Source organism: Diadema setosum, chromosome 10, assembly GCF_964275005.1.
Source record: "Diadema setosum chromosome 10, eeDiaSeto1, whole genome shotgun sequence".
Classification (NCBI taxonomy): Eukaryota; Metazoa; Echinodermata; class Echinoidea; order Diadematoida; family Diadematidae; genus Diadema; species Diadema setosum.
Genome location: NC_092694.1, coordinates 13,825,676 through 13,848,970, shown reverse-complemented (window position 1 = coordinate 13,848,970; position 23,295 = coordinate 13,825,676). Strand labels below are relative to the sequence as shown.

Genomic DNA, 23,295 nt, shown 5'->3' with positions numbered 1-23,295 from the left:
CTTGGTATCTTGCAAAACAAGGAAAAGAAAATCAAACAAACAAACAAACAAAATAACACAAAGACAAAGCAACAACAACAACAACAACAAAATGAAAACTATAATTGAAAAAATAATGCCTTGAAATCATACCACGAGACCTGTCCCAGCAACGCAGACAACTGCGAGTTCCATGCTATGAGTCAGGAAGGCATTCCTCATCTGGACGCACTTGGCTTCTTCCTCGGCCGATATGGTGCACCATCTCATCTGGGTGGTAGCAGCTGCCTCTGTAGGAAAAAGATTGAGAGGAAAAAGGAAAATTTGGAAGGATGATGTAGGACTTCAAATAGGACAGTCTTTTATTTACTTGAAAAGAAACGTAATGGATTCAAATGGTAATTATTCTAATGCTCTGTCACTCATCACACCGCCGCACAGTGGGCCAGAATGAGCTCAAAGTGCGCCAAAATTATATTCCGTGGTTTCTTTTTACCCAAATTTGGTGTCTAAGGGTAATTGGGGGGGGGGGGGGGGGGGTAGAATTGATTGAACATAATTTCAAACTCATATGACGTCACTGTGATGCTGTTTTTTCATTGGCTACCAAAAATCTGTCTGTAAATGACGAATAAAGCAATGCAAATCTTAGGCTGTTATTTTTTTTTTCTTTAAAGATTAATTCATCTTTTCACATTCACTGACACTGCTTATATACCACCATTGAATACACGATGATTACATGTCATAGAAAGTGTATTAAACATTCAGGTTTCGTTAAAAGAATTGAATTTATGCTGAAAGTTCCATATTACACACGTACTGCAAAATGATACTGTTGTCCGTGTAAACTAGTTAGAATATAAGTTTATGATGTACGCTGTACGTTTGGGTGAATTTATTCACTTTATTCTAGCAGGACATAAATGTGCGATATAAAATCAATCTCCGATATATAGTTCTTATCTCTCTACTTCATGACCTTAGGCCTATGTCATATCAATTCATACAAGCGCAAAAACCATTTTGTGTAATTTTAATGGAAAGATAACAAATTGTGAAATCAGTAATCAGGAAAATGAAAAGTTATGACTTAGCATCTAAGAATGAGTCTGCCGGGTATGAAAGTTTACTTGGAAAAGCTAAAATAAAAATATTTTTTTTTTGAATGAAAAATTTATCGGAATCACTATCATATGAAATTATAAATTCATCCACGTTCCACAATTATTTTTTTTTTTCTCATCAGTTGTCGGAAGCAAAGTTTTTTTTTTTTTTTTGCTTCCGACAACCCACAAAGTGTATGGGATCACAGTCTGATGAATCCGATTTGTATTGGTCGCCTATCAGTTCAATGTCAGACATGTCAGGCATGATCCGATGAGGCAAGATCGTCCGATGAGGTTCACGCGAGCAATGTCTGAAATTGACCTGCAATCAGATTCACAAACTGCGATCCTCTACACTTTGCTGAGCGGCCGGAAAGCAACAGACTTTGCTTCCAACGAGTAACCGATGAGAATAAAATCTCTGTGTTTTGGTGTATAACGGTCTATCTGCATAACTATGTCAAGAGTAGGATCGAAGTATTTAGGTGTCCATACAATACGTATCGCAGTGGGAATAGCTATGTTTACAGTAGTGGCTATGACAATTATGGACAATATGGATAATGGCCTTGGCTATAACATTATGTGCAATTATGTACTCTTTTATCTTCGGAGGAGGGGTCTTTTAGGTGCCGGACTAGCCCTATACATGTATTTTATAACTCTGTTTGCCTCTCATTCAGTGTTATTCATGTTTCTGTGCCTTTAACGTGCGATAAAAAAAAAGAATAATAAATTAAAAAAAATGCCGCCCTCATGCGGCCCCGTATGATATAACAGCATTCCTAAACGGCTGCAAGGTCCAAAATAGACGAAATGTGTCGCGGAAAATCGGCTCTAACACAAAAAGTGGCAAAAGGTGGCAGCCAAATCTGGTATCAGCTTACAGCTGAGACATCAGGAAATGTGGTGGTAATAGAATTTAGTTGGAAATCCGCAGCAATCTAAACTTATCATTAGGGTATATTAAAAAGACAAATAATTAGCCTCTTTTCCAGGATATTTAGCGTAAAATATTCATGAACATTAAGTTTCTTTGCATTTTTACGGCATTCATAACGTAAAATGAACTCTGAGAAATATATGGGAGAAATTACAGGTGGATATCTCAAAAACTACATGTTGAAATTACTTATTTATTAAAGAGGTTACAATTTGCTTTGAAACTCTTAAAATATTGTATTTTGCTACTTCAGGTAAGAAATATACCCCTTTAATGTGCATACCTGATTTAAATATTTTAATGATATATTCTTCAAAGTATTGCCTCTCAAGAGCGCATGTCAAAAATTAAAAAATCCCAAGTGCCCAAAGTGACTTTTGGCGCACTTTGGTATCTCTCTGGCCCACTGTGCGCCGGTGCCATGTCTTCAAAAGTGGGGGGGGGGGGGCATTTCCAGGTTTCACGAGCTAACAAGCAAAAAAAAAAAAAAGACCTTCAGTAGAACTTCTGGTGCCACCTCCGGGGTTTCTTCAGAAGCACCAAAAAAAAAAATAATAATAATAATCATAATCATAATAATAATAAAGAGTTTCAGTTTCAGAATTTCACAATCAGAGAAAAGAAAGCAAATCATAAACACCCTCATCCACCTGAAAGTAAATAGGTCTTCAGCTCTGTGCATTCTTAGCAAGGGGAAATTGAATATTGTGAAGTTGTGAAGGCCACAACTCTGGGCCGGCAGAGTGTTTTTAAAAGTGGGGGGGGGGGGGGGAGGGGAGCCCACTTCCGGGTTTGATGAGCTAACAAAAAAAAACAAAAAAAAGAAACGGTCTTCTGATCAGCTCATCTCTCCCCTTTCACTTCCGTGTTTCTTCAGCTGACAAACCAAGAAAAAAAAAGACCTCTATCTATTTCTTTTTAGTGCCACTTACGTACTTCCGAGTGAAAAAAAGTGTGTGTGTGTGTGGGGGGGGGGGGGGGGGCCAAGTGATGACATCTTATGTTATCCTTTGTATGGTGCACAAAAAGTGGGGGGCCTGAGCCCCCACTACCCCCTTGTAACTTTGATATACAATGAAACAAATTCAAAGGCTTGAGTTTATGGGTTGGTGGAACTGGATGGTATATTAGTTTAAACCTCAAAAAGGTTGAATCCCACTCAGCTGCGCCTCATTAATTCTCAACTGTTTTCAAAAGTTACTGATGTGTCCCCCTTTCAACCAGTTTGCAGAATATATCGCAGATGTTTGATGAAATACAAGATACAATCGCAAGGGAAATTGGACATGTAAATTTAACACAATTAAATGTACCGGGTAATAAAATTTTATTTAACACATTTCTTCAGATGTCAGAATCTAATATTCACACAGTTGATTGCTTTAATAAATTTGGATGAGTTTTTAGTAAGTAATATAATAAATCAATCTAACCAGTTTCCAGAAGGCACAGAATCAGAAACAAATCGCAAGCAAAATAGTGTAGGCCCTTATGCCGCATGCAGATTTCCCAATCCCCTGTGTCATAAGTGAGGCAAGTCTTTTGAAAGCATCTCAGGACTGCCAACTCTCACTCATTGAGAATGAGACTCACTCATTTTGGCCCTTTCTCACTCTAAAACTTAATTTCATTTGCATGCATTTCTATTGATCTCACTCATTTTGACTCCTAAATTATAGCATTGGCCTATATGCCTCGGCCCTATGGGGAGTCTCACTCTCGACTAGTTTCCAATGTTGGCAGCGTTTGGGCCATCTGATACAATGTCATAAGATTTGAAAGAATACAGTGCAAAATCATAAATTCTACATCCAATCCCAATCTCGACCCAATCTCTGTCATTTTGCAGACGACTAGGGTTATGATTATCATCATTCTGACACAAAACTGGTAATTAAAAGCCCCCTAGCACTGCACGGAAATGCACCTGTAACCCCGCGCCGCCCGCTCGCGGGGTCCAGGGTCGCTGTAAACCGCCAGTTCTGGGTGGTGCGGCAACTGCAGCACCTGATACCGCGATACACCTGACACACAAATACACTATGTAATTGTACTGAACGAGCAAGTGAAAAGTTTTAATAGTGGGCTCGGTACCTGAATACGAGGCGCTCGCTACAGCGATAAGCAACACGGCGAAGAGTGGCTTCGTTTGGGAAAGCATCCTCTCAACTCAAAAGTTTTCCTCAAAGGTTGAACGTGAAGTGGCTGGGGTGATCTGAGCCGCTGAGCAGGAGCTTGTAGAATTTCTAGCTAAATGTTCCACAGCTTCATGTACAGCATGTGGAATCTACCACCACTACGATTCAGCGATGTTCTTCGAAACGGTAACAAGGACCTCTCCGCGAAAGCGCACGTGCGTGGAGTTTTTTATTCTTTGTATACTTGGGTGGGTCACCACCCACGCACCACGAGCTTATTCGGTACACCAACGTGATGCGAGGCGCTCGCTGTATACACGGGGTAGCTCGACCCATGACCCAATCACAGAAGATCCCTGGAGGCGGGAAAAGTGGGAGGGGCCAATCCAGGGCACCCGCCGCCCACAGTAGATAGCGAAAATATGACAGAAAATGTTCGGATCAGGAATGATGTAGTGCGTTAACCCAAAACAAACTGAAACTGACAGAAACGATTCCACGATAAAGGTACAACACGTGTATAGCTCCATAATTATTATTTCCACTAACCTGGAAGAGCTAAGAGGTACTCATCAGTAGTCTTTAATTTCCAGTGTCGGGTCAGTTGAGATGGCCCTACACCTATTGTTCCCATATTTTTTTTTTTTTTCGTAGAAAGTTAAAGGGATCGTATAGTTTTGGTTGAGACCTAATTTCAGGTTTCTAACATTTTTTGGTGAGATAATGAGAAACCTCTTATGAAATATGACAGAGAATGCAATTCTATGAGGAATTCAACGTTAATTTTTGATGAAAATTGGTTTTTAAATGGCTGAGATATCCAAAAAGAGCGATTCTAATAAAGTGTGGGACTACAATCGCTTTGTTTTACTTTGTTTTTGGATGTTTCAGTCATTCCAAACCCAATTTTCATCAAATAAACTTTGAATTCCTCTTAAAATGGTATGCGCTGTACTATATCATAAGTGGTTTTTTTTTTTTTGTATCTCGCAAAAAGTTTAAAGTCCAATTCTCATCTCCACCAATACTGTACCCTCCCTTTAACTCTGGTGTTTATGTGTTTTGTTTTATTATTTTACTTAGGTCAAGGAACATGGTTGATGGGTCCACTTGATAATGATAACAGGCGAATTTGTGAAGCATTCTTGTAATATAGACATTTGCATAAAATTCAATATTAATGCATGCAAAATGGTCATTTCTCCCTATGGGGTATGTGGTGACTGGAGTTATTACTCGAATTTTCGGCGTCCCACTGAACTGGGCAAATCAAAAGAAGAATGGTTACAGCTCATTATTCCGAAGGTTCGTTATTCCAAAGGCTCTTCAGTCTGATGATTCGTTATTCCGAAGGTTCGTTATTCCGAATTTCCGGCATTTTCGGATTAACAAATCTTCGGAATAACGCCACAAATGTTCAGACTAACGAACCCTTTTTCATTTTCGAATAAACGAACCTTCGGAATAGCAAACCTTCGGAATAACGAACAGCACCCAGAAGAACTACCACAAAAGTTATAATAAATCAGTAGTAGGGATGAGAGCGAACTCAGAAAATTTTGGTATAATCACCACAATGTACATGACATTGTGTACTATGTAAACGTAATAATGAAAATAATGCAATCAATGAGTTTTGACATTAATGAGGTTAACGCGTTATGATATTTAATAATTCTGGGATGAATCTTCATCATCCACCCACCAAGATTCATCCCATTTTTTACTAGACAGACGGAAAGACAGACCAGGGAGCTGCATGGGAAGAGACTCTTCAAGCACCTCGATACCCGGACAGACAAAGAAACGTGAATCAAATTATAGTATGATTTACTATTTGTCATTATTTTGATGGCAGCAGTGAGTTTTGACATTAATGTGGTTGACGCATTATAGCAGTTGCAGTAAATTGGAAATTTTGACATTAGTGGTCGGCATGTTATGACATTTGTGGTGATTTTGACATTTATTTTGTGGTTGACGTGTTGTGACATTTGTGGTAATTTTGTCATAAGTGGTCGATTTTTACATTTTGTGGGCTCTATATACAAACCCCCATTCATAAGGTTGCATGAATAAACACGTGTGCTTATTATGTAAAAACTAACATGTCTTATTAACAACTATTTCCTCAAATCCCATTGGATAACAAAAAGCATGGTGTACAAAAGGCCAAATGCTGATTGGCCGCCAAGAAAGCAACCGGATTGGCTGCTAAAAGCAACTTTATCGATGAAGTTTTCCCGTTTGCGACAGTCCGAGAGATGGCGCAAATCCAAAGCTCAAAGACGTCAGAATCTAAATTCAACGACCTTCATCGGGTCGCGCGGTTTTCGCTCTCCTTGCCTGTTCCGAGCGTTCATAGCAGAGACTGCATGGACTCGCCTGATCTTGGTTCAAGCTTGCAAATTACTGCATACTGATTCTGATTATGGTAAGAGTTGGACCTTGGAGTCAAAGATCGAGATATTTAAATTCTAAAGTTGCACTATTCTTTTGTTAATAATTACTACATGCATTGTCATAGAAATTTGTGTATTCTTATAACTAGATGTTGATAATATAGATTGATGCTGACCATGCATGATTGTGATCAAAGTCTAGGGCTGAACTAGGTTTAAGGAATTGACAGTGTATGGCCTGTATACACGTTAATAACCGTTCGATACAATTGGCTTGTTCCATCAAACTTTCAAACATGTCATTTCAATTTCTGGCCATTCATGTGAATCTAGCATAAATTATAATTATTGTTCAAAATGACCAACTGTAGACCCACTGCACTGACAAAAATATGCCATACCAGCCGACAAAGCAATATTCTATGCTTTTACCACTCATTACGCACTTTGAATAGTACACAGTAAAGAAAAAAGAGAAAAATAAAGTAGAACTGTATAAGCCGTGTGTTTTTTTTTTTTTTTTTTTTTAGGGGGTGGGGGTTACAATGATCGGTAAATAAAAAAAAAAAAAAAACATTACTTCAATTAGGCCTACGTATATACTCTACTCTTTCAATAACGCATTGTATAGTTTGCTTGAAGAAAAGAGCGAGAAAGAGTTTGAATTTGATTTAAGGGAAAATACATCCTAATAATCTTTGTTGCCTTGTATGAAACCAGAAAAATAGGAAAACAAATCAATTACAATTTTTGGAAAAATTACACAGAAAAAAAACTGTTATGAACTGTTAAACTTAAGAAATTAGGATCAGTTATAAATTGGCATCCATGTGTGATCTATAAGTTGTTGAGCGGCTCTTGATTTGGTTTGCACACAAACACACACACACACACGCACAAATACACACACTCGATGTTCCTTTATGTAACCTTTCTCTTTCTCAGAATGAGCTATCTTTAGCATTCAAAATTTAAACTCAGCTCCTCTATTGGATACAAAGTAGCGTTCTCCTTCCTTACCTCTGCCCAAAGTATCAATTCTCTCTCTTTCCTTCATTCTCTCTCTCTCTCTCCCTCTCTCTCTGTCCCTCTCACATTTCTTATCATTGTTTCATAAACTCTATATAGATATATCCCTCTCTGTTATCAAATCAAATTCACCAATTCATAGTTTCGCATCTGACCAGCACCGTATAAAAAAACAACACGCAATAAGGCAAAGAGAAAATTTGTACATTTCGAAACTGTATATTTTTGAAATATTACAGTATTCTCTTTATTGTCGTATATACAAATTCGCCTTTAGATCATACTTCTAATACCCTCCCCGAATTTTGTATTAACTGCATTGTTCTCATCAATTGCAAAATGCATTCTGATATTGTGTAACAAAAAGAGCTCAATAACCAGTGTTACTATAGCTTCAACCCACTTAAACGAACAGTTCAAGTCAAGCATCACTAAGAAACAGTGCTTCACTTCAATATTTAAGTCACTTAATTAGTGTTCTTGTTTTACTGTTTAGTTTTCATCCAAAGATCCCCATAAGGTGTGGGTGTGGGATGATCAAAACGGTATAGAGGTTGTCTTGTTGCTGGGAAAAGGAAAGAATTTACTTTCCTACTTTCTATTAACTATAGACATTTTTTTTTTTGTATGACATGAATGCTTATTGAAACCTAAAGAGCTCAATGACCAGTTTATTCTGTTGTTGTTGTTGTTGCTGTTGTTGTTTATTTGGAATATGCACTAATCTCCCTTAACTGTAAACTTCCATTTGATAATAAAAGAAATTCACCTTGAAAGGTATTTTTCTGACGCAATTTGAAAAATTGCGGTACCAGTAGTTATTCCCATAATGCACTCTCGACTGATATTTTGACTTTAAAAAATAACAAGATAAAAAGTAGACCAGATTAACCAGTCAACAGCCAGGGTTATTACATTCAAGCACCCCCCCCCCCACTTTGTTTGTTTTCTTTTTTTGTATGACATGAATGATTATGAAAACTTATAAAAGAACTCAATGACCACTTTATTCTTTGCTGTTGTTGTTGTTGTTGTTTATTGGAGTATGCACCCATCTCCCTTTGATAATATAACAGGCCGGTATTTTTCTGACGCAATTCTCAATTTTGCAGTACCCATAAACATCCGGTATTTATTACAAATGCACTCTGATATTTCGACTATAAAAGTAGAACCAGACTATAGGCAGTCAAACAGAGTAGGCCCTAATAACATTCAAGACTCCCACCCCCCCCCCCCAATTTGTTTGTTTTTGTTGTGTTTTCAGTGTTCTGGTCACTTAATGTTCTTGCTTTACTGCTTAGTTTTCCTCCAAAGATCCCCGTAAAGTGTGGGCGTGGGATGACCAAAGCCTAAATCATAAAACAAACGATGCAAGGGATCCATCTGCCTAAAATCGTAGGGAAAGGGTTCTGATTGGACTAGGAGCTCTGATGAGTGAAAATTATTTGTAATGACGTTAATGACGTCATCTGCCGAGTGTCCCCGAATGATGCCATTGCCGTTATTATTGGAAGCCGCGGATTTCTTATGGCGACTTCCATCAGATTGCTCAGTGGGCGTCCGGATATCTTGCCACCTTCGAATAGTTGGGAGTCCACTTTTCTTCTGCGCGAAAGAGAATTCTTGTTCTTTTAATTGTTCTGGTTCAGATGTATGGTGATGTGGCCATACCTTCCTCCTCCTTCTCTTTTTCGTCTTTTCCCCTGCGACTTCTCTTTCAATCTCTCCTCCTTGTCTTTGCTCGTCACCTATCTGTTTTGTTATATAGTCTGAGCTGGAGATATCCTTCTCTTTCCGAGCCTTCATCTTCCTTCTCCGATGTCGATGATGACTCGCGTCTCCTGACTCGTGCTCAATTTCAGTCTCGTTCATCCCCCATGGCGGACGTGGTGGCGGATGAAGAGTTGTTAGAGTTTGGTGTTCGTTCTTGGTTGAGGAGTTCAAACACCTCGACTGTTTATTCTGTCTCTCAGATTTATTCTCCTGTTTAGAAATGTTGGACTGTTGACGGTTCTTCCGATAGTTGGTTGTATTTTGATCGGAGTATCTGTCATTATCGACAGTCCGTTGCCTGGGATGGCGCTGTTGATGAAGATGAAACTAGAAATTGATAAATGTTGTGTGATTATTTCAAATTTCACATTACTATTTACTTTTTTTGACCTCTGAAAGGTCTCTTTTACAATTGATGACTTTCGCATAAAAATCATCACTAAATACCGGTACTTGTTCGAAACCTGTAACACAGGAATAAAATAATATTTTCAATTCATTATGCACACGGCGTTAGGTATATTGCATGAAGCGATTGTGATGTGATACAATAATTAATTTCATGGAAAGGTTACATAAATTATAACCAGAAGTAAATAAATGGAAGTAGGTCCCTGCGCAAAGGACTGCTTTATATGTTTCTCTCTCTCTCTCTCTCTTTCATGCATTTTACCTTATATTCTTTCTTGTATTTGTATTTCTGAATTTCCAAAGAATTAGCATCATTCGGCAAAACATTAGTTGGCCAGTCCAGCTCTGCATCTTTTCTCAGACTGTTGAACAGAAGAGAGAATAAAATCTTAATGAGCATAATGCATAAAAAAAAAAATCAAGCAGGTGCATAAAAACAAGTGACTTTATGAATTGCATTGGGTAAGCAATCTAAGATCAAACGTCCATTGGTCCTAAGGAAGCAACGAGTTATCAGCTCCTTCATCTATACCAATGCAAATTATGATTATAAACAAAATACGAAAATATATCCTCAGTGATTTTACCTCTCTTCAATCTCCTTCTTGGTTAGGGGTACCGGGTCTCCAAGCTCGGCCTGCACCGTCTTGGCCCAGCTAATAACGCTCAACTCTGTTGAGATCGGGGCATCAAAGTCAATGATGGCGTTAAAATCGACTGGCGGCAGTATACCGGATCCAGTGCTTGGTAGAGGATTTGTCTCATCAGTTGGTAAATTGGTAGCGGTTTTATTCGGTCGAGACATTTTGGACTGTTTTCGGGCCTTCTGACTAATGATTTCATTTTGATCAGAGTAGGTGTGATTATCAGGAGCCCGGTGACGGGGAGAGCGCTGTTGATGAAGATGCAAAACAGCAGATACAAACGTGGTGAATTTTACTTTCACATTTGTAGTTGTTTCAACTATTGTGATGTCTTTAAAGTGTTCTATTAAAGTGTGATACAGGCTATCTCTTCCTTATTGATATTTACTTTTTTTTTCGTCAAACTCAATGACTACACCTTTTCCTTCGGTTTCCTTCGGTTTCAAAGGCATACTCTGAACTCCGACATACTATGATCTCAATACAAGACATTGTGCAAGGATATCTAATTTTAGGCAGTTATACAGTAGGCCTACGACATGATGCAATCATAAAGGATTTCATTCAAATGTCGGCATTGACAGAGTGAAAAAGAAACAGATTTAGTCAATTTGGCTTACAATGATGAAGTGTTCTTGCTCCTTATTTTAATGTGTTTAAATTTAAAGCCTGTTGAATGCTTTACCTTTTGCTGTTTCCTGCATTTCCGTTTCCGAATTTCGGAAGAAGTGAAATCTTTTTGCGCAACCCCGATCGGCCAGTCTATCCCTGCCAGTTTTCTCAGACTGTTGGATATAATGAAATGACATGGAAATCTGTTTTATTAACTCTGTCCAGATGGCATGTGCAAGATATCACAAAAACAAAAAGTAACAATAATATCAAGATGAAATTATAAATGGAGAAGACCAAAACAAACAAACAAACAAACAAACGAACGCCATACCAAATAGTAATGAAATGAAATAAAATAAACTAAAATGGCTGCTTTCTCTGGTTTGAAACATTATTTTGCTTGTCTTCCAATCGTTGCCTGAGCAGTGGAGTGTGCAAAAGGACATTATCTCAAAGGCAGCACGATAATAAATGCATGTATGAACTTAATGTAAACACATTTGTTGTTATATAATTTTGTATTTACGAACTAGCACAAAACAGTCTATTTGTTAGTCTTTAAGTAATTACAGCATACTATAGTACTACACTAATTTCTTACCTCTCTTCAATCTCCCGCTCTGTCAAGGGTGCAGGGTCCCCAAGCTCGGCTTGGACCGTTTCGGCCCAGCTAACCGCGCCGAACTCTCCTGCGATTGGCGCATCGAAATCGATGATAGCGTCGAAATCGAGTGGCGGCAGTATCCGGGATCCAGTGCTCGATGTAGGATCTGTTTCATATCCGAGATTATACAGAAAATACGACAATCATTATGTCAGTATTATAGATAAGAGTAAACAGGAAACAGAGAGGATGAATAGGCCCTAGTGACTAATGAAACAAGACGGAGGAGAAGAAATGAGATAAGAGTCAAGATATAAGAGAGATAAGCAGGGAGATAAGGAATCCCGCATACTGCAGACTGTAGAATGACTTTGTACATTGTTGAGCAGGCCCATTACAATAACACAATCATGTTATAACCAGATATTTTCAGCTAAATTTGGCATAACGTTTATTCATGTAGTTTTTACAACTTTTACATCTCACCCTTTGCCGCTCCTCGTGAACTAGTCAATGTGATGACTTCCATTTTCGTCGGTTTGTCGATTCGAAATCGAAAACAATGTTGACCTTCAAGAGCTCAAAGATCACTCCAGTATGACATTCAACGGCATCTATGGGAAAGAGAGGATGTTGCTATCTGTGGTTGCTATAAACAAAGGGAACTGTAGAGCGCATGTGCCGTTACGCAAGGAGACGCATGGCGTAACAATTGGAAGCGCGTAAACGCGCCTTGCTGTGAGAGTGCAACGCGACTGTTGTCAACGAATTTGACCTTCCAAACGGACTTTTCAGGAAGAGTGAAATTTATTTTCGTCATCTAATTCAGTGGATCATTGAAACGTCATATAATTTGACATCTTTAAGTGACCAGCATGTGTCTTACCTCTCATGTTGTCGCTAATGTTTATGTGCAACAATTCTCTGTTTTGGAAGTAGTGCACGGGTGTATAAGATCTCTATATTAAGCGGTCTGCCCTGCATGGCCTCATTACAAACTTTACCAAAGATGCTTATCGGTTATCAAAAAAAAAAAAAAAAAAAAAAGAGAAAAAAAACTTTTACTGGAACCTATTACAAAGTATTTCAGAAGTTGTAAATACACTGCATTCGAATTGTAACAAACAATTCGAAATGTATGAAGATGCTGTGATTGATCAGAAAAATGAGTAGGCCCTACAAAACTGATTTTTTTTTTCTATGTCTGATTTGCAAATCTATAATACTTGGGTACTCTACATCAGATTATGAGAGTAATGTCTACAGGTTTGCTGGTGTAAGTATAAAGCGATTGCAAAAGGCGACAATATATTAATTATTCTTTTGGGCGTTGTCAAAACTTCATGTATGATAATGTACTTAAGGTTGGCTGCAAGCTTTCTGTGGAGGATGAAGGTAATTTCGGTAGAAAACACAAGTTACCTAAAAGAAAGATATTCCGTACTGAAGAGCGAATATTTTGCCTTTCTTTGATTTTTTTTTTTTTTTTTTTTTTAGCTGCAAAGACTTAGGTTTCTTGAACATACTAAATGAACATAGATACATTTTCGTGGAGAATTTATGGTTGAAGTCATTTAATTAGAAACCAAAGTTTATGTATTTGGAAGGTTTTTCTTTTTTGTGTATGTAAACATTGATTATTGTAATAATTTTTTCGACATTAATTGCATCTTTACATTGTTCAGAGATTGCTAAGTTATTTGAGATTATTTACAGAGTTGAGAGTTACAAACAATTCAAGCAGTTTATTGTTCTTAAAAGGATGATTAATCACCACCCCTTGATTATATTCGAACAGATTAGTCTCGTACACGCCGAACATGGTCGAACCTTAAAAGCAAGCAAACATAGCAGACCCAACCATTTTGATAACGGTATTTAGTGTACTTTATGTTTTAAGCACATTTCCAAAATAAGCAATGATTTGTAAATGTCTTTTCCCAATCAGAGCTATGGAGCGTTCTCCCGCATGACTTTTAAAGTTTGGTCACTCCTCAACGATAATTCAAACTAACAGTATAACTTTCATAATGCTATACGCTTTCTCTTTACTAACATTTATATAAAATGGAAATAACATTTTGAAAGCATCATCTACGGGAGCAAACTTTACATCGAACATGTAGCACGTGCGCCTTTACAATTCACATTATCTTGCACTGCCAGACATGCAGATATACAGGAATAGTTATCTACCCCTTTTCCATCTAACACACACTCATAACACTCACTAGCAGCTGCAGACACATTTTCATTAAGAATTATACCTATAATGATTACATAAGATAAGGTCAGTGTTCTAATGTGTGTTATTGTTTGATATTGGGACGAATTTCAATATGGTTACTGATGCCACTTATTTGACTATTATACTATGTTGGTTTGTATATTGACTTTGAACTTCGCTTACTTTTGTTATACTCTAACTGGAGAAAGTTACTAATTTTGGATTGTAGTATATTGCTCATTAAGTGCTCCTTCCAGCTTGCCGAGCTGTATGTAGAATAAAAAAAAAATGATTTTACCCTAATCTCTCGCCACTAAACACAAAGAACGTTTGTATTCATACTATGTTGAACATTCGTAACCTTTCAAAATATATTCCCCTTGACGTCAAGGTGAGCACAATACCTTCCCCCTTTAATAGTGGAATTACTAATAATGCAGTCTTCACGCAACCATTTTTGTTTTGTTTTGACCAGAAACCCATCTGTATTTGAATAAAGTCACTTTACGACACATTTCTTTTTTTTTTTTTTTTTTTTTTTTTTTAAATCACAAGTCTCTCTCTCTAGCGCGCGGGCGCGCACACACTCACACACAAATCACTAAGTTTCATTTTCTCCCAAGGAAAAACAATTTTCTTCAGACCAGGTCTTCGCATGTGATAAGAGTGACATATCTTTACATCATGTCCGCCTTAGTGGATGAGTTTCGTCTGCCGTAATATTTCAGAAAAAAAATGGTGAATTTTTGTCTTCATACCGCATGGAGAGCTGTTGAACACTTCGTCACACAAGGCTGCCAGTTTGTTCTGCTGTCTAAACTTGAACCATTCATAACTTGTGCGTGTGTGTGTGTGTGTGTGTGTTTGCCTAATTTTCTCCACATTTGAGCTTATCAACCGTGATATGTCAGTTGTCATTCATTTATTCATTCATTCTTTCATTCATTCTTTCATTCATTCATTCATTCATTCATTCATTCATTCGTTCATTTATTCATTCATTTATTCATTCATTCATTCATTTTTCCCCTTGCTATACAAAGTAACATAGCACCCAGTATCGGGATGGAATTTCTCTTTAGTCCCCTTTACTCAGAGTAGTTATTTTTGAATTACTTGAACTGCACGAACAGATTTATTTTGATTTGTATAAGTATGCATGGAATTATAAAGCTTACAATCTTCAATGCCAACTTTTACAATAATATACATGTATATAGTAATCTTTATATAAACATCACATAGTTCCCTCTTCATATTCAGAATGCCTTGTCTACTGAATCATTTAAAATGCTTCTCAAAACTCGTTTTTTGAATCAGTTGTATTTTTTTTTTCTGGAGGCGCACACACTCAATTATCAATCATTGTATCACTCAAGCACATGTATTTTTTCTTCTTTTTGTTGCTGTTATTTTGCTTTGGCATTGTCTTTATGTTACATAGTGTTTTCTAGTTTTCATGTATAATAGCATCAGTGCGCTTAGATACACCCGTATAAAGCGCCATATAAATGCAATTATTACTTTATAAGTTATTATATTACATTATATTATATTATATTATATTATATTATATTATATTATATTATATTATATTATATTATATTATATTATATTGTATTATATTATATTATATTATAATTATAATTATAATTATTATATCATATTATATTATATTATATCATATTGTATTACGTACACTATATCCTGCAAAACCAGGGAAACTGAGCAGCTTTACTGCAAGGACTTGGGCGACTTAACTTGAAGTATGCAAGGAACCATGGGCGTAAATCCCGGGGGGGATGGGGGGGGGATATATCCCCCCCTGAAATGGAGGAGGGGGGATGGCCTGTACAATCATCCCCCCCTGAATTTTGAGGGGAAAAAATGGAGGAAGCAGAAATGTGATTGTATCAATTTTGGCATATTGCATGACGTTTGTACGCCGGCCTTCAGACAGGTAACAGAGCTGAACAGTATTCTATCTTGTAGGAAAATGTATAATTTTCTCAAGCGCTCGCTCGCTTCGCTCGCTCGCGAAGAAAGTAACATCGACATACACTGTAAGGTATGGCTCAGGCGTTGACAACGTCAAATAGTATAGGTCTACATGTAAACATGCTATGACGCGAGTAACTGGGGACCATCTGCAAAATATGTACGAAAACATACAAACAAACAATAACAACAACTTTATCGCCATAATTGAATCCCCTCCATTTCCTGAATCATTCCTGAGAAACGACAGCGACTGATGACTCAGTCAGGATACATCTATGGGCATACCAAGGGAAGATCAGGGACGTCGAATCTTTGGGGGGCAAAGGGGCATTTGCCCCGCCCCAAAGGAAGTGTTTAGACAGACAAATCATTTATCCCCCAAGCAATTCCCGAGATGAGGACAAATCTCGAACTTTCTTAATGGAAAATTGTCCAAATATCGCCAGAACTATGCACCCGATCGTTGTATTGCAATCATGAACATGCAAAAGGTCCGCTATACAGGATAAGGGATAAACTTTGTACACTTTTGACATAGACGTATATTCCCTAATTTATCAAAGAGTGTGCAGCAGATCTTTCACTTAACAAAAGCAACCTAATATGTATAGAGGCGTCGATGGGGGGGGGGGATGGCTCTCAAATAAAAGTGGGACAAACAAAAGCGAAAAATATAGCTACAAACGGCAGTCTTTTTGAGTGTAAAATTTTAAAATTTTAAAGCTCGCTCGCTCCGCTCGCTCGCATTTAACCGCTATGCCATTCTCCTGATGTTGCTGCCAGTGATTGACAGCAGGTGCACCCGGTGCGCCCCCCTTGATTTCCAAAGCGAAAATATAGCTACAAACGACAGTTTTTAGGACTGGAAAATGTCAAACTTTTCAAGCTCACTCGCTTCGCTCGCTAGCATTTAATCAGTATGCCATTCTCCTGATGTTGCTGCCAGTAATTGCCGGCAGTTGCGCCCGGTGTGCCCCCTTAATTTCCAAAGCGAAAAAATACAGCCACAAACGGCAGTCTTTGGACTGTAAAATGTCAAAATTTTCAAGCTCGCTCGCATTTAACCACTATGCCATTCTCCTGATGTTGCTGCCAGTAATTGCCGGCAGTTGCACTCGGTGTGCCCCATAAATTTCCAAAGCGAAAAAGTATAGCTACAAACGGCAGTTTTTAGACTGTAAAATGTCAAAATTTTCAAGCTCGCTCGCTCCGCTCGCTCGCATTTAATCGCTATGCCATTCTCCTGATGTTGCTGCCAGTGATTGTGAGCAGGTGAGCCCCCCTTAATTTCCAAAGCGAAAAATATAGCTACAAACGGTAGTTTGGGGACTGTAAAATGTCAAATTTTTGAAGCTCGCTCGCTTCGCTCGCTCGCATTTGATTATTATTCCATTCTCCTGATGTTACTGCCAGCAATTGCCAGCAGTTTTCGCCCGGTGCGCCCCCTTAATTTCCAAAGCGAAAAATACAGTTACAAACGGCAGTTTCTGGATTGTCAAAACGCGAATGTCAAAATTTTGAAGCTCGCTCGCTTCGCTCGCTCGCATTTAATCATTATGCCATTCTCCTGATGTTGCTGCCAGTAATTGCCAACAGTTTTTGCCCGGTGCGCCCCCTTAATTTCCAAAGCGAAAAAATACAGCCACAAATGACAGTTTTTTTGACTGGAAAATGTCAAAATTTTCAAGCTCATTCGCTTCGCTCGCTCGCATTTGATCATTATGCCATTCTCCTGATGTTGTTGCCAGTAATTGCCAGCAGTTTTCGCCCGGTGCGCCCCCACCCCTTAATTTCCAAAGCGAAAAAATACTAGTACAGCCACAAAGGACATGTGGGACTGTGAAATATCAAAATTTTCAAGCTCACTCGCTTCGCTCGCTCGTATTTAATCTTTATGCCATTCTGATGTTGCTGCCCTATTGCCGGCAGTTGCGCCCGGTGTGCCCCCATAATTTCCAAAGCGAAAAAATACAGCCACAAACGGCAGTCTTTGGACTGTAAAGTGTCAAAATTTTCAAGCTCGCTCGCCCCGCTCGCTCGCATTTAACTGCTATGCCATTCTCCTGATGTTGCTGCCAGTAATTGCCAGCAGTTGCGCCTGATGCGGCCCCCTTAATTTCCAAAGCGAAAAAGTATAGCTACAAACGGCAGTTTTTAGACTGTAAAATGTTAAAATTTTCATGCTCGCTCGCTCCGCTCGCTCGCAATTAATCGCTATGCCATTCTCCTGATGTTGCTGCCAGTGAATGACAGCAGTTGCGCCTGGTGTGCCCCCCTTAATTTCCAAAGCGAAGAATATAGCTACAAACGGCAGTTTTTGGACTGAAAAATGTCAAGATTTTCAACGTAAAGAGATTTCACCGTAGGAGGGGGAAACCCCCCTACCATACCCTCCCCCTCGCTTGATTCGTTCCCCGTAACATAACCGCTCCTCCTAAGATCAAATCCTGTCTACGCCGATGATAGGCCCCATTATTTAGTAGGCCTTCACAGTGATGTCGCACAGCAAGAGCTGAAATACCACGATTTTGTCATTCAATAATATAATTATTGTGAATATTTCATTTTCTTATTGTTTTTTTAAAGAAAAGAAAACAAAATTTTCACCACAAGTGAGCACCAGATCGCTGAATTTCAGGTCTGAAAATGCAAAATCTTCCTCGTGTGGGAGAGGGATACCCCCCCCCCCCCCATACACACCCTTCCCCCGTTCGGTCGTTCCGCTCCCTCTCACAGATATTTCAACAACAAAAAGAAAGATGTTTTCATACTTTTAAGGTCTGATTTTCCGCCGAAAGTCGTCTGACAAGCAAAAAAAAAAAAAGCAACAAGAACAAAAAGTCTTTATGTTGTTGCTGCCACTTTTCTCCCACTTTATATTTCATGCAAAAGAGTGGGGCATCCGATCCCTGTAAAGTGTGTGTGTGGGGGGGGGAGGGGGGCACAAAGCTTCTCCCCCCCCCCCCAAAAAAAAAAAAAAAAGGCTGCGCCGGTCCGGTTATGGGCTTGTAATCGTGGTGATGGTGACCATCCCCCCCACTCCTCAGTATGGATTTACGCCCAAATAACAACCTTGCCTGATCGACAGGCTGCCATCACTACTCAATATGGCACGCACAGTCATTTCAGTACACATATATCATTCTTTTTGGAAACACACACATGATATGTACGCAGTTTACAACTTCTTATACAATCTTGAAGATGACAGGTGAAAATGTTTATTGGTGTAAAGCAGCAGAAAAAAAAAAAACATGATGCAATATCATTGATCGCATGAGTTTGCTGATGAAAGCAAAACAAATACAATTCACTGAAAAAATAAACATAAAATGAAGCAAAATCACCGCCATTATACAAAAATTTCCTCTTGATAACAGTGTCAGGTATGCAATGACATTGAAAGAATGAGATGGAAAGAAGAGTAAAGAAAGAAGAATTATATAATCAAGTTAAATGTACGTAATCAGTAACCATCTCACTTGTGTCTGCACCGCGGTGTACATTCTGGAATAGACATGAGTAAAGATTACTAACACACAGAATCCATGTAAAACCAAGGATGGTTTTAATAGCCCCATGGTTTCCTACGTTGAAATAATTGTCTGACATCATACTCAAAGTGCTTGATTACAGTATGTTTTCGAAACTTGCATAATTCATCGTTCAGGTGTAAACTCCCTTCTTCTGCTTCTTTTTAAAGTCTGCCACAATATCTTGATTGCATCATGAAGATGAAGAACATTAAAATTCCTCACTTCTCCCAAATCTCCTTGGTGAGTGGCCTGCCACTGCATCCAAGAGAGATCAGGGAGAGCGAGATTTTAAAAAATGAACCTGTCACCATTATCGTAACAGTCAAAAATGATAAAAAAGAGAGAGGTTAAAGTGACCGAAGGTCTTTGAACTCTGGTACTATTTGTTTCAATGAACAAGTATGTAAGTCAGTCCCTGACTGAATTCTTCGTGTAATACCCGAAAGCTTTGCCGCAAAACATCTTTTCCAACCGGTGAATGGTCCTGCCACTGCAAGCCGGCCGATGTTTAGCTACAATGCCCAACTGTATTGTTTCTGAATGCGATCCATTATAAAGAAAGCTGGCAAGTTGCATGCAAAGTTATCCCTGTATTTTACCGTAAACCATGGATGTCTACCAATGATTCTCACAACTCATGCATTAAAACATATTTCAAAAACATGGTCGGAGTAGGCTCTCCACAACTGCAATCAACTTGTAAGTAAAAAAAAATCCCCACATTTATACATCAAAGTTGAGTTTCACATGTAAGTCAAAATACGAGAAACAATGGGGTTGGGATGGGATGTTGGTCAATATCAACCAGTCTGACAGATCTGTGTCAGTGAGCAAAATGAAAACCATTATACCTTCGGAACTTAGAACACCGTAGGCAATTGTAAGGTTGTGAAAATTGAAGACATTGATGGATAGAGTGTTCTTTGAGAACGGGAACTGATATTGGCACTTATTTACTGTGGTCGTTCATGTGAGCGGTCCTGCCACTACATCATGAACTATACAAAATACAAAATGCATATCATTTGGAAAAGAGCTCTCAAGCCATTATGAAAACATTTCATTTTTTTTCAGCAAAAAAAGCAAAAACATACAAATATCTATTTCTAAGGGGATATTTTAGAGTGCTGCGGAAGTGAGTATTTCTAACACTGCATCTACACAGCAACACTGTCCATGGAAAATTTACTCATTAAGTTTCCCACATTTCAGTGAATCTTCGTTCACATCAGCAAAAGCAGCTGTATCACTTCATATCAATATGTTTTTAAAGATTCTTCACAACCAGTACAAATATGCATTACACGTGACGGAAGATAAAATATGAAATTATTAAGTACACATGGCATTGTCCTTAGTAATGAAAAACATCGATTCCATTCAGCTCTTGGCTTGGAATGCTTGTTTGTTGAAATAGTTTAAAACTGCACACAATTGTTACATACCTCTGAGAGGGAATATTATTATAGCACAACAGTAGCAAGTACTTCTAATACTGCATCTATGTTTTAATCAACCCATACTTTCAAAACAAGGTAACATCAACCGGTATGTAACAAGTGTAAATTCAAATAACACTTGAAAGTATACGTGGAGAGCTTTATATTGTTTATACGAAATTTGGAGCTGTTGTGTAATGAGAAATGAAAGCGTATTTGTTCCGACAACAACGACAAAACTTGGAAGTGGTTACTGTGCAAAATAGTGACTGACCTTTGGGGCTGTCGTTTTATCGAGAACACTCTTCTCATAATTCAAGGACAACATCATTTTCTAATAAAATAAACCGCTCCCTATACATGTACCAAAGTAGTGATTTAGATTTTTTTTTAATGCATACATAACTGAAAGATAATAATTTCACAAGTTTAAAAACCATTTTTTTGGTACTTTGACAGTGGTTTGAGGTATTCTCCAGTGACTCGAGCACTTCTAGTACTGCATAACATACACATAGAAAACTTGGCACAATATTTCAGCTGATAATTAAGGAATATAATGTAATCCGGCAAGATTTGAAAACTTTGCATGCACAAACGGAAGGCACAATAGTATAACAGACGTGAAGGGATGCCTTTTCTGTGCTTTGGGAAAAGAAGTGGGGGATTGGTTGCGGAGGGTTACATTCCTTGTTGCGCAAGGTGTGTTCAATCTATTCCACTTTATATATTAAATGCTTACCAGAAGTGAATGCAGAATGTGCATGAAAATCACATTCAGTTGGTTGGTAAACCTTAAAAACAGAAAGAAAAATGGCGGGTACCCTGTCCTCTATAAATACACACATTATACGTGGCGGACTTACAGCGTTTTTTATGACACTTTCATCAGACCGTTTTTGATAAACATCAATAAATTCATACGAAAAGAAGAAAGGAATTTCATCCCTTTGGAAGGACAAATAACATTCACATGAACACGCAGCAGCTTTTTTCCTTATTCATATCTTTACTAGAAAGAAATTTAACGGCTAGTGAATCCATGGTTAGTTTCGACAAGAATACGAGTGTTGAAATTGAAGCAAAATGATAAACGATGGAGCAATATTTATCTGCTGTTCATAATTGATCATAATTCTTCTTGACTTCTTGTCGGAATCAAAATTACAATTTAAATATGTCATATATCTTATTTTGCATTCCAGTGCTAGCCTTAATTTGACGAAGAATAAATGAGATGTGCCTCTGATACCTTACATTATTTCATCTGCATTATGGCCCTCGTTTATGATTTTCAATATGATGAACTAATTACTGATTGAGAACTCTTCGAATCTTCTACTGTTAATACGTAATTATTCAAAAATATTTCAAAAAAAGAAAGAAAGAAAAGATGCTAAAACATTTATGATAGCCAGATTCCATCTTCTCTAATAATTACACAAAGAGCAACCAAAATTAATGCCATTTGACTCTTGAAGCTACAATAACAGCAGAAGAAATCCATCGCTTAGAAAGAATAAAGCATGAAATGCAAAATGAAAGGTACATCTGTGAGGCCAGGATAACACTGTCGTTGCATGCCTTTTCTGTGTGTCAAGCTTGAATACAGCCTGAAGCAGTCATTCTGAATTCTTTGTCTTTCCCTCCTTTCTTTTCACCTTCCTTTGTGTGGCAAAGGGATTGATGATGGAAAAGAAGATCGTTACAGAAGGCACAGCGACAGTGATGACGGGCCAACCACACAAGTGTACATAGTTAGAATGAAAAACTTTAGGGAAACTAAAACACAAATCCCCAAAGCCCAGTTTTCGTAACGTTGTTTCAGGTCTGTTGAAAGTGACATAGACTCATGCCGACAATCGCTCTATGGGTCATAGTGTGACGCATCTCACGCCGACGACTGGCGCCAATCTTTTTATCCACCACGATACCGGCTGGGAATGGGTTTTCAGTTCTGGGGCTACATAGGTAACGCTTAACCCTATTCTAACTGGGCTATTTGAGACCAAGTTTTTACTGGGGGGGGTCAATTTGACCCCCCCCCCCTTCAGATCTCGGCCGCCGATTGCGCGATCGCCGCGAAATTTTGCCTGAAGATAGAGCTGGATGTCAACTACAAGATTACATGGTCATACAATAGAAAAATATTGCCTTTCTATTTTTAATAAATTAATTATGCAAATTTGTGCATGAGATCATATTTTCACCTATAACTCCATTAAAAATACTGGAGGATCGCTAAATTTTTGTGTCAGAATTCCTAAAGACACATCAAACAATTTTTGTGTAAAAAAATAGCACAATCAATATCAATTTCTTATGTTTTCTATTGTTTTGTTAATTTCTTATGTATTTTACTGTTTTTTCGACCTTTTGTTTTCTATTGTTTTTTAGCCAAAATTTGTTGCAGGCACTTTTTCAAGCTTATCTTCACTAGAA

At 38.2% G+C, this 23,295-nt stretch overlaps 1 protein-coding gene across 1 annotated transcript in view; it reads right to left on the bottom strand.

Moving 5' to 3' along the window:
* LOC140234081 (melanotransferrin-like) overlaps positions 1 to 4,254 on the bottom strand; it is a 69,029-nt gene extending 64,775 nt beyond the window's left edge. Inside the window, exons 1-2 of the mRNA XM_072314160.1 lie at positions 4,126 to 4,254; positions 141 to 269 (exon numbers count right to left, since the gene is read on the bottom strand). Of these exons, the coding sequence (XP_072170261.1) occupies positions 141 to 269; positions 4,126 to 4,192 (196 nt within the window). The 5' untranslated portion in view covers positions 4,193 to 4,254. The remainder of the gene's footprint in view (positions 1 to 140; positions 270 to 4,125) is intronic.
* Between the last annotated feature and the right edge of the window lie 19,041 nt (positions 4,255 to 23,295).